Source organism: Scyliorhinus canicula, chromosome 6 (assembly GCF_902713615.1).
Source record: "Scyliorhinus canicula chromosome 6, sScyCan1.1, whole genome shotgun sequence".
NCBI classification, from domain to species: Eukaryota; Metazoa; Chordata; class Chondrichthyes; order Carcharhiniformes; family Scyliorhinidae; genus Scyliorhinus; species Scyliorhinus canicula.
This window is the reverse complement of record NC_052151.1, coordinates 190,362,416-190,375,177: the sequence shown is the minus strand read 5'-3', so window position 1 is coordinate 190,375,177 and position 12,762 is coordinate 190,362,416. Positions and strand designations below refer to the sequence as shown.

General features: G+C 44.7%; 1 protein-coding gene across 1 annotated transcript in view; it reads left to right on the top strand.

Moving 5' to 3' along the window:
- Nucleotides 1-12,762, top strand: part of LOC119967761 (collagen alpha-1(XIX) chain-like) — a 252,900-nt gene that overhangs the window by 174,888 nt on the left and 65,250 nt on the right. Inside the window, exons 28-32 of the mRNA XM_038800683.1 lie at nucleotides 1,993-2,046; nucleotides 2,819-2,872; nucleotides 3,344-3,397; nucleotides 7,374-7,427; nucleotides 7,864-7,914. Of these exons, the coding sequence (XP_038656611.1) occupies nucleotides 1,993-2,046; nucleotides 2,819-2,872; nucleotides 3,344-3,397; nucleotides 7,374-7,427; nucleotides 7,864-7,914 (267 nt within the window). The remainder of the gene's footprint in view (nucleotides 1-1,992; nucleotides 2,047-2,818; nucleotides 2,873-3,343; nucleotides 3,398-7,373; nucleotides 7,428-7,863; nucleotides 7,915-12,762) is intronic.

Genomic DNA, 12,762 nt, shown 5'->3' with positions numbered 1-12,762 from the left:
CTTGTATCCAGAGTTGCTTGGTCTTTCGTAAAAGCTGCAAAGGCTGTGGGCATTGCCTCCTGGTGTGAGACCTGGAGGCTCCTATGGAGAAAGACACGCCATTAAAAATAAACTATTGCGTGCTGATGCCCAGGCTGCAAGCCTCCTCTGCACTCCCAGTTGTGGTGAAGCTGCATTGTGTGGTTGTGGAGTTTTTCAGAGGGATATAGGTAATAATTAGTGTCATAATTACACCAGTATATCATGGTGCAGACACACACTGATGGACACACTCAGGGACCAATCAACATGTACAAACACCGCAGCCAATCACCAGTTAGAATACACACACTATAAAGGCACCACGGTTCCGGCTCATTCTGGGTGCTGCCTCTGAGTGTAACAAGAACTCATCCAGCCCAGCACAGACTCACACCACGTGCTGAGAGAATCAACTGGTTCGGACAAGGCTTGGGTCTCTAGTTTAAGTTAGCATCATTTAAACCCACAGTCATCGTGTGTTAGCTAGAAGTAGTTACTAAATTTGAGTTGAACCTTCATCAGTGTTGGAAGTGTCTGTTCATCTCTCAAGTCTACACTAGCCAACACGTCAATTAGAGACCCTGTTCACAGAGGATACTGGCCTGCAAGTATTGTAATTCTGAGAGCTCTAGAAGGAAGCTTACTGCTGCAAAACCACCTTTGAGATTGAGTGCCCCCCTCACTCACCTCGGTCTAAGTCCTCTCCCTATTATTGCATGCCGGTGGTGGAGAGAGTAAATGCTTAAAGTGGTAGATGGAGTATTGACCGAGCAGCCTGCTTCATCCATGATGGTGTCGAGCTTCTCGGGTCTTGTTGGAGCTGCACTTATCCAGACAAGTGGGTAATCTGGTATTCCATCACACTCCTAGCTTGTGCCTTGTAGATGGTGGGCAGACATTGCGGAGTCAGGAAGTGAGTTCACCCCTGCAGAATTCCTGATCTCTGACCTTCTCTTATTGTTGCAGTATTTATATAGGATAGTCCAGTTCAATTCCTGGTCAATAATAACCCCCATGATGCTCATGGTGGGGATTCAGCCAGGATAATACTATTGAATCTCAAATAACAATCTCTCTTGCCTTAATGCAGTAAAACATCCCAAGGTGTTTCACAGGAGCATACTGAGAAACATTTAGATGACAGAAAGTAAAGTTAGCTTTGACTTCTGACCAGCTCTGACGAAGAGTCATTCAGACTCAAAACGTTAGCTTCTGTCTCTCTCCACAGATGCTGTCAGACTTGCTGAAATTTCCCAGAATTTCTGTTTTTGTTTCAGATTCCAGCAGCCGCAGTAATTTGTTTTCATTTAAGAAAGAAAAGCTAATTTGGTTGAAGATGAGTGTTGTGACATTATACAAACCGATGACTCAACTGCTAGAGATTGTGTCCGCAGCTCTGAGAATCAAGTGAGGAATCCACTTGTGACATTCCAATAAATCCCGGGCGTTCTGTACTCCCGGCCTGTTATTTGGCTGCAGACGGCGTGCTTTCAAATCAGCACCAAAACTCACACTTACAGGGGGATTCAATATATCAAGGAACAAAGAACAGTACAGCACAGGAACAGGCCCTTCAGCCCTCCAGGCCTGCACCGATCATGATGCCTGTCTAACCTAAAACCTTCTGCACTTCCGGGGTCCGTATCCCTCTATTCCCATCCTATTCATGTGTTCGTCAAGATGCCCTTTAAACGTCGCTATCGTATCTGCTTCCACCATCTCCCCCGTCAACGAGTTCCAGTCACTCACCACTAAAACACTTGCCTCACACATCTCCTCTAAACTTTCCCCCTCACATCTTAAACTTACATCCCCGAGTAAATTGACTCTTCCACTTCAGCAAACGACTAAGTCTGACTGACATACCATTTGACAATTCACAATTGCACGTTTCATTCGCAGGACAGTTGTTGGCACAGATCTGTTTCTGAAAGCAGCATGTCAATGAGTTGACAATTTATGTTTTCAAAGGGAAACAAAGGTGAACGGGGATTCCCTGGGCTTGGTGGAGAGAAAGGAGACAAGGTGAGTGTGTGTAGTAACCATAAGACTGCGCAAATGTTGCACATGATGTATTGTCAGTTGCTACACGCAGGTCCTTGGTGTGAATCGAATTATATAATTTGGCTGGCACATCAGTGCTTAAATAAACTGAGAAAACTAAGAACGAAACCTCCACCTATTTATAATGAGTAGTGTTGAAGTGAGCTGCTACAGAGTAATGAGAAATAACAGCATGTCTAGCATCACAGAAACGCACTGGAGGTACTTTCTCATTCTTGTAAGGTAGAGTTTTCCTTGTACACCTTGTAACAAAATTACGATGGGGATCTTTCTTTAAATATGTTTCTTTGAGAGATTGTTTATTGCCAGCCATTAATTTGAGCTTCACACTTAAAAAGAGGAAGAAAGAACATGGCATGGGTAATATTTTTGTTCAGGCGATCCCCACCCTAGTTTGATCGCAAAAATCAGAGCAACTTAAAAAATATTCAATAACATTTGAAGAAAATGATCAATTTACCTCAACTCGCGCTAGTTTCATACCTCTATCAGCTTGGACATGCCACAGAGTCCTCATTTACATTGCAAGTCATTTGCATTTTTAAACAGTTCCATTCACCTTCACAAATCGCTGCAGCTCCATTTCGGATTGTCTCTGGAGCTTCCCGTCGTGAAAAACTAGGCCCTTCTGATTTATTTCAAGAAGCCGTCTGCATTTAAAAAAAAATTGTTATCTTTAGAAGATTATGCTTTATGTTTTAAATTAGAATGCATTTTTGTTGCTGATTCTCAGGCACTGCCTGGCTTACCGGGGCTTCCAGGACCTCCAGGAGCTTCAGGATCTGTGGTACGTAATGATCTGGCTCTATATTTGTGGAACTTTTTTTTTTAACTTCATTCTGTTGCCTCCCTTGCTGACTACAATGGTTTTTTAGCCCTTGTCTCCCTCCTTGCTGAGAGACAAGGAATACATATCTGCGCAGTGTGATGGGGCACTGATCACCATTTGAAATGGTGCATTTAAATGTTTACTAAATTATTCCAGATGCAAGAAAAGCTTTGAGGGAGCAACCGTCCTCTGGTGCAATCCCCATGGCAATGCCTGAACCAATCAGAGTCCACTTGCCAACCAATCAGCACCCTTTTATCATGAAGTATAAATTATTGTTCCCTTTGGAATCTGGTGCTTTTGCATCTGTCCTGATGAGTGCAGGACAAAAAGCTTCGACAGATGTCTCTTTTCTTCAACAATACTCAAGTTCTGTTCTACCGAGGGACTATGTGAAATTTTTGTTTTTTGTTTGTTTTTTCTTAACAGGGTTCAAAAGGAAGACCAGGACACACAGGGCCAATAGGACTTAAAGGAGAAAAGGTAGAGACAAATAAATGCTGATCTGTTAGCGAAATCCCAAATTTACCCCATTCGAGATTGCGAATACTGCCCAATGAGTGCAACCAGTTTCAGAGTGGCGTGTTGTTATGGACGATGCTGAGATGATTTTCTCCAATGATTGTTGCAGTCAACTGTGAAATGGGTCGAATTCCTCCAGTCAAATTCACGGAGAATATCTCCTTCACCGCTCCAGCCCTTACCACCACATTTGGAATCTTGCTTCTCCAGACCAAAGAATTTTCCTTGCTTCATAAGAGTCGAATGCTGCACGCCTTAAGATGAAGGATCCCTGTGCTAAAACCATGTTGTCATTTACGCAACTTCAAAAGTGTATTTAGCTCATGTACTGTTTTAACTTTTGTTGATCATTTTCTCAACCACTCTGGCTTCCTGAGCAAAGCTCAAATATCTCTACCAAATAGTGCCAAATAGAGAAGATTCATCAGAATCGTTCCAGGGATGGAGGGTTTTAGTTACAATATTAGGGTGGAAAGGCTGGGGTCTTTCTCCTTGGACCAAAGCAGATTGAGGAGAGATTTGATATCAGTGCAAGATTATGACAGACTTGGATAAGATAGACACAAGGAAAAACTCTTCCCGTTAGCTGATGAGAGAAGACACAAATGTAATATTTGGGGTAAGAGATGCAGGGGAAATGTATTTACGTAGCGAGTAGACATCCCAGAACCTGCGACCCACGAGGGTAAAGGAAGCAGTAATCAATGATTTCAGAGGGAAATCGGATGGGCGCTTGAAGGAAATAAACTTGCAAGGCGACAGGGGTGGATAAAAACATTCTTCTTCACGCTGCCGCTGCAAGCGATTGGGACTGACTGGATTGTTCAGCAGGGGCCAGCATGGACTCAATGGGCTGAACGTCCTCCTGCTGTGACGTAACTGACTCCAATACTGAGATTAGTTCACCAGGGTACATCAGAATCTCTGATGAGAAATGACCAAGGGCATTCTAGTTTTGTTTCTGCTATTCTGTTAATCACAATAAGAGGAGAATTGTCGGTGAATCGCAGTGAGCGGTCTCTATAAACCAGCCCGCAATTGACCCAGGCATAAGACGAGGAAATCCACCAGCACTGGGAAACTTTAGGAAACCAAACTCAACTGGTCTCCAAGTATGCTATCCCTACTATATCATGTCTCAAATCATTCATGGACTGTATTTCCAAATATTACCCCCAGAAAGAAATCCAACCAATTTGCAATTGACGGATTCAACCCCTCCTGTTTCCACCTTCGATCATTTCTTCACTGAAATAATGTTTTGGCAGAATGGTGTCAAATTTCACCCCTTCAAACACAAGCTATGTCCTCTGGTTCCGCTGAACTGCCCACCTTGTCATGCAATCCGTTTACCCTTAGATCCAAAGGCTGCAATTATTCTGCTGCACCTGGTCTCCGACCGGTATTCCTAAAATGTGATGCTGACTTGGCAAGCCCAGGTTCTTCTGCTGGCTGAACAACAGGTTGGCCTTAGATCAATCAGGAATATGTATTTGGCTTGAATGCATGTGAAGCTACATGAAGCTTACCATTTTCAGAGAGCAGGTCGAATGCAGTTTCCCCTGACATTGAAAAGGTTATAGGGCTCCTGCATAACAGTGCTAACTAACTCCAGAGATAGCCTGAGATATCCCATTGCTTTGCTCCAGTGTGACGCTAAAACTGCTTCCCATCAGAGTTAAAGTGTAGCCATATGGTACCACAAGCACTGTGAAGTGGTTTCAGCATTTCACTGAGTTAAGCTTCCGGAGTTTACCTCAAATCCCACGGAAATTCTGAAGTAATGTAAGAGTTGCATTTCCAGTGTTTCACTCTGGATTGTGACAATGTCTGTTCAGGTACTGAGCCTGAATTCGGGTTACAATTAAACCATAACAGCAGCAACAGTGGAAATTAAAAACTACTTGGGTCTGGCACTCCAGTGTAATGTCAATGCAACTCTAGAACCAACAGAAGCTATCTACCTGGGCAAGAAATTACTCGAGTCTCTAAAGTGAAAGGATAATGTGTTAATTTGCTGCACCAACCTGTATAAAGATAACTGTGGCATTGCAGAAAATCACGGAATCTACAGAAACAGGCCGTTCGGCCCAACTGGTCTAAGCTGCTGCCTATGATTCTCAATATTGAAGTGCTCTAAGCATCTCTCCAAGCTCTCTCTCTCTCTCTCTTATCCTCTTGTATCCTCAATTTTGCATCACCATTTCTTCATTGTCCTTCACCAGCGAATATTTCTGCCCAGTTATCTGTTATAATTTCAACATTAGATCCAAGGAGTCCCAAGAAGTGCAGTGTAACTGCTATTCCCACCGTTTATCTCGGCTCTTCCCAAATGTTATGGACCACAATCCCTATTGGTGCTAGAATTCAGCCCCTATACCTGTTACTCCTCCATTGCCAATGTCCAATATTTCTACAGCCCAGGGTTTTCTGATCAAACTTATTGGAAAGACAACCTTAACACATCCATTTTAAAATGATTACCATCAGTGATGATGATAGGATTGTGTAGCCTAATGTGAGGAGGAGTTAAGGTTTCATTCTGTCTAGTTTGTGACAGTAGGAAAAGCAGGCTAACTGAGAAGTATAGAGTGGTGTCTTCTTGTGACGGGAAAGGGTGTTTTGGTGCAAAATAATGGCCGGGATTCTCCCCTACCTGGTGGGGCGGGGGGTCCCGGCGGGCCAGAGTGGCGTGAACCACTCCGGCGTCGGGCCTCCCCAAAGGTGCGGAATTCTCCGCATCTTTAGGGGCTAGGCCCGCGCCGGAGTGGCTCCTGCTCCGCCGGCCGGCGTGAACGGCCTTTGGCGGTCGAAAGGCCTTCGCCGGCCGGCGGAAGTCCGTGCATGCGCCGGTGCGTCAGCGGCTGCTGAAGTCATACCGGCACATGTGCAGCGGAGGGGGTTCTCCTCCACCCCCGCCATGGTGAAGGACATGGCGGGGCGGAAGAAAAAGAGTGCCCCCCACGACGCAGGCCCGCCGGCCGATTGGTGGGCCCTGATCGCTCCGCGCCCACCCACGCCGCCAATCCCGCCGGCACCAGACGTGCTTTGTTTCCCGCCGGAGGGAACGGCTTGTCAGCAGCGGGACTTCGGCCCATTGTGGGCCGGAGAATTGCCGCGGAGGGCCCGCCGACCGGCGCAGCACAATTCCCGCCCCCGCCGATTCCCGGGTGGCGGAGAAATCGGGCAACGGCGGGGGCGGGATTGACGCCGGCCCCGGGCGATTGGGGGTCGGAGAATTCCGTCCAATGTTCTGAATTATTAACCAAATACTACTTGAGTAACGATATCTAAACCAGGGATCACACTTCTAAATTGAAAACAAAATAAACATTTATTTTGGAATAAACAATGGAAACACTAAGACACAGCTAGAAATTCCAGGGTAGGATATCCAACATGTAAAGATCACCTACAAACACTGAAAATATTCAGAGTCCATTGCCTTGTCCATCACTTTTACACAATTTCATGGGTTATAGCTACACAAAATGGTCCATACACAAATGTAGCATGTAGCTCATGGACTAGTGGCGACAGGTATAGCAAGTGATATGTGGTGCAGGGAGGTGAGGAGAGTATTCTTGTGCAGCAAATGATAAAGATTTGAAACCCTCTGCCTACGAGGGTGGTGGGAGCAGAGACAACCAGTGGTTGCAAAAGGAAATTTGACAGGCAAATAAAGCTGCAGAGTTACGGGGACAGAGCTGGGGAATGGGACTGGGTATGCATTCCGTGCCATAAGAGATTGTTTGATCCATCATGCGTGGGCCAGCTCTCTGAATTGCACAGGAACTTTGCTGATCAGGAGACTCTGCGTGATATTAATATAAGGGCAGCAACGCTGGCCACAGAATAAAGCCTCAGTCCCTTGTCTGGATTAGTTTCATTTGCTTTGCATGTGAACAAAGACTGAAGTATTGATTATATATCGCAGGGCAATGAAGGGACAGCGGGAAAGCCTGGACCACCTGGACCATCCGGATCTCCAGTAAGTTACCAAAATGTTTTAAATTCAGGAATATTGCCTACATAAAGAGAAAGTCGGAATGTAAGAAAAGGTCACGTTAGGTTAAATTGATTGTTTTGAACTCTAACGACCTCCACCATCTTGTTTAATTCTTTATTTCTCCAGTTGCCTTGTATTCCTTAAATCTCTGCCTTTCATTGAAAAATTAATCCAAAGCCCATTACTTCCTTTGTCTTTCTTGATAATTTATAGCCACGTCTCTCCTGATAGACCAAGGCATGATCTAACGACCTCGCCGCACCCGACTTGGTATTGGGACGAGGCCGTTGAATCTCTCTCACCAGATTTTAACAGAGTCTCACCAGACATCATGATCTGGATCTTGCCCTCACTGGGTGAGATCCATCAGTACTTCCCAGAACTCTCAGAATTCAGTCTGATATTATCTGTTCCACAGAGGACTGCTGCCTATGATGGAAATGGAATGAGCAGCATATACAAGATCCAGGTAAGATCTTTTATGTATCTTTATATTTTGTATCGATTGTCAGATCTGAGCTATGTTTATCCCAATAGTTTAAAAAGAATGGACGTTGTTGCTCATCCTTCCATGGTAGCCCATGTTCCTCAAAGTTAGTATCTAATAGCATCACTACAATGACAAGTCCAGATATTAATCTCTCTTTGCTCCTGACATCAGTCCTGAATGTGTCTGTCACCAGCTTGTACCTACAATGAACGTTCAACACAAATAAGGTTCCTTTTCATTTGCCTTCTCTCATCGCAAGTGAGTTCTCAGTATAACCCCTCCCTGCTCTGTATCCGGGGCTCAGGGATTTACCTTCTGGCCCGATGACCAGTCCTAATTAGGACACCTTGGCCAAAACCTTGAAACAATTTGGGTGAGTCAGTCTCTGATTCGTTGGTCTAGCAAAAGAGTTTAGCATTCTGTTTGTCCTGGCGATTGATGGTCTGTAATGATGAGTCATTTTAAATGCTGAGTGCATAGTAACCCACCCCACACTCACCCTCTCCCATCATGACTGACATTATTCCATCCAGGAGGAAATATTATCAAGGCACTTTTGTAGTTCCTTCAACCACGTTGTTATAGTGGACTGTCTGCCCCCTTCCCTAGCAGGTTTAAATACTGAAGTCCAGTCCATTGAGTATACAACAACTTTCTGTGGAGCAGCACGGTAGCATTGTGGATAGCATAATTGCTTCACAGCTCCACGGTCCCAGGTTCGATTCCGGCTTGGGTCACTGTCTGTGCGGAGTCTGCACATCCTCCCCGTGGGTTTCCGCTGGGTGCTGCGGTTTCCTCCCACAGTCCAAAGATGTGCAGGTTAAGTAGATTGGCCATGATAAATTGCCCTTAGTGTCCAAAATTGCCCTTAGTGTTGGGTGGGGTTACTGGGTTAAGGGGATAGGGTGGAGGTGTTGACCTTGGGTAGGGTGCTCTTTCCAAGAGCCAGTGCAGACTCGATGGGCCGAATGGCCTCCTACTGCACTGTAAATTCTATGATGATAAATTCCAAACCCTTGCTCTATCCCATAGTTTATTTACCTCAAATACCCATCCAATTCCCTTTTGATATTGTGGAAGGGAAATTAATGAGTTGCCCACATAGAAGCATGCTGGGAAATGCTTGACTATAGTTTAATACTGCTTTTGAACGAAAATAAGTAGGTCAGGTAACGTAAACAAAATACTGCTTTGGATTTGGCCTTATTATGATAAGAAGTTGTTCTTCTGAAGAACAACAAAATGCGTACTAGAGAATTGATTTTTTAACCAAGGGCAAAACATTCATATTTCCGCTTGCGTTTGTTCCCAAGGTTTACCTATTCAAAGTTTTTATTTCACACTATAAATATAATGGTTTTCAAGTGTATAATTCCAGAGTGCCGTGGAATGGCTATACAGCTGGACCACTCCCCTCTCCGCAAATATTTGTGTAAATAAATTTCCTTAAATCGAACCTCAAAAAATTTGTCTTTATTATAATTTGCACGACAAATCAATCATTGTCTCCACTTCCACCACCTTTGTGGCAGCGAGTTCCAGGTCGTTACTATTCGTTATGTGAAGAAGTTCTTCCTCACCTTTATCTCGAGCCCAAAATCTTAAAAATATGTCCCCTAGTCTTGTACCATCAGCTGCTGGAATTGTCTACTCTCTCTCAATCTGTCATAAACCTCTATCAAATTTCCTCCCACAGTCCAAAGATGTGCGGGTTAGGTGGATTGGCCATGCTAAATTGCCCGTAGTGTCCTAATAAAAGTAAGGTTAAGGGGGGGGGGGTTGATGGGTTACGGGTATAGGGTGGATACGTGGGTTTGAGTAGGGTGATCATGGCTCGGCACAACATTGAGGGCCGAAGGGCCTGTTCTGTGCTGTACTGTTCTATGTTCTATGTTCTATGTGTGGTGACCAGAATTGAATGCAATACTCCAGTTGTGACCGAACCAGAACTTTAGAAAGGTTCAGCATAACTTTTGCTACTTTTGTACACAATGCTTCTATTTATGAATCTTAAGATCCCATGTGCTTTGCTAATCCTGCTCTCTCTCAGTATGTTCAGCCACCTTCAAAGATCAATGTATATGCACCCCCACGTCTTTCTGTCATTGAACACTCATTAAAATAGTGCTGTTAAGTCTATAGTGTCTCCTCATTCCTTCTGCCAAAATACATCACCTCGCATTTCTCTGTATTAAATTCCGTATGCCAATTATCTGCCCATTCCCCTTGCCTATTTATGCCCTGTTGCAGGCGATTTGTAACATCCTCTCTATTCTGCCACTCCTCTGAATTGGTATCATCAACAAATTTTTAAATGTTATTTTATATTCCAATTACCAAGTCATTTAAATATATCAAAAGAGCAGTATTTCTTGCACAGGCCCTTGGGGAACACCACTCCAGTCTGAAAAATAACCATTTACCAGGAGTTTCTCATTCCTGTCCTTGAACCATTTTTATCCATCGGAACACTGATCCTTCTATTCCATGAGCCTCAATTCTGCTAAACAGCCGTTAACATGGTGCCCTATCTAAGGTTTTCTTCAAATTCAATTCCCTTCATGAACCTGCTCCCTCACTCTGTCAGATATTCAGTTAGATTAGTCAATTAGTCAAGGGCAATAAGTCTTTTCCAAATAGAATATTCAACTTGGCAATGCCAGCCTGGCATTGCCCACCTGCATCAACTTGGCAGTGCCAACATCTGCCTGGGGAAGTGCCCACTTTTGCCGAGAGCAGTCATCTGGGGGTCCCATTGGGGGGAGTTTTGCGTTACGGAGTGGCTGTGAGGTAGGGACCTGGCAGTGAAAGGGCGGAGGGGGGGGGGGAGTACCCATGATATTGCTGCAGTGGTTGGGGGGGGGGGGGGGGGAGAGAGAGAGAGAGACCTCTATAATTGTACAGTGGGGGGTGGGGTGAGAGCCCCCCGCTAATTGTGCAGTGGGGGTGGGAAGAGCCCCCGAATAATTGTGTGGTGAGGGGGTCGACGAGCCGCCGATATATTCGCAGTGGGGTGCTTGTATTGACTTCTTTATTTCTGTGTGAACCACAAGCTGTTTCTTATATTGATCAAATGACCACACAACCAGCATATTAGTTCAAAAAACAGTTTATTAATAAACACAAGACTTATCTCTATGTGCAATGATACACGCGGCTGCGCACTAAACTATACCTAATAACTAAGATGACCTTTACTTAACTTCGGATGACTGGTTCTGTGTGGGAGATAAGGCCTTTATCTGTGTCCACGTGGGTCGGTTGGAAGTCGGCAGGTTCGTCTCGGCTGGGCTCGTCCTTCAGCGATCGTGGGTCCTTGAACTTGGCTAGTTGGTCGCAAAGAGGCAGGTCCAAAAGAGGCCAATTTCTCGGTTTGCAGTTCTTCTTATTCCCCTGGGTTTTTGCGCCTTTTGGGGCGTTCCTAACTCCAGATCCAATGGCTGGGCGGGTCCTAGCTATCATTGTCCCAGGCACGTATGCCTTTCAAAATAAGGGGAAGTGCCGCCGGTTAATCTGCTACTGTTGCCATTCCTTGATTCGAGTTCTATTGTCATGGGGATTGACCTTTAATAGGTGCAAGTTTCGGTCAGGTCTGGCTTCTTTGCACAATACACAGAGGCTGTGTACTTGTCTGTGCCCCAAGTTGACCACAATTCCCATGGTCCTTTGCAGGTGGCCATTTTAGATGGCTACAGTTAGGGGCTGCGAGATGTTTTATCTCTCTGCTGTTTGGGGCACCATTTAAAGATATCTGTGCTGGCTCAATCAGGCCTACCCTACCAGACTGATGGCAGAAACCACAGAGCTGCCCATTATCTGCTATTCACACCAACTCGACAAATATTTTGTTTCTTTACCGACAACCATGACTGATCCCTTTGCCTTTTGCACCATGAGATCTTCTGTCGGTTAATCTCACATTGTCCTATAAACTATCTCTTTTGTTCTTCCCTCCCAATCCCCCTTCCATTTGCTTAAAGCCTAACATTTCCATGTGAAGTATTTTAGTTCACCCTCTCCTCAAACTTCATTTACATCCTTAAGGGCTCTTGATTCTTAATTGATCATTTATATGTTATAATATTCAGTGGACTTCTGATTGTTGAGTCTCTGCTTATTTTTAATTAATTCCACTCCTTGGGGCTCTTTTTTATATGTTTGAAGATTCCTGTCTTCTCAATTGTTTCACCTACCCATCTCCATATTAACTTTGTTTTTCTCACTTAATTTTGCCTCATATTGTCTTGCCCAACCATTTAGTTTAGTTTTTGCTCACTAGCCCCGTCACATATTCGATCTACTAAAAAGGTGTTCCATTTGTCCTCAATTCTCTTTTCTTCTCTCATACCCTTGGGGTTCATTTGATTTGTTTTTCAGCGAACCCCCTATTTGAAACAGTCGATGAGGTGGATGCCCATGGGGGTAGCAATGTTTAAGTCCTTACTATTGTATTGATCCACTCCCAGCCTCCCCGGACAGGTGCCGGAATGTGGCGACTAGGGGCTTTTTCACAGTAACTTCATTGAAGCCCACTCGTGACAATAAGCCATTTTCATTTCATTTTCATTTCCCTCCATGTGCCAGTGGCCAGAGCAACCTCCATCGAGGATTGCCGCATTTGGTTGCACGTATTTGTGGAGATTTCCTGCCTTCATCCCTGCCCCCTCCCTCGCACTCCCTCCATTGGTCACTCTCACTGTGCCCACCTCCTCACACCAGTTGGAAAGGTGACTGGATGATTCTGGACTGCCAGTCCAAACAGCAACCTTTTGACAAACCTTCAATATTTTTACAACAATTCAAATGAAAAAACTTTACAGCAATGCC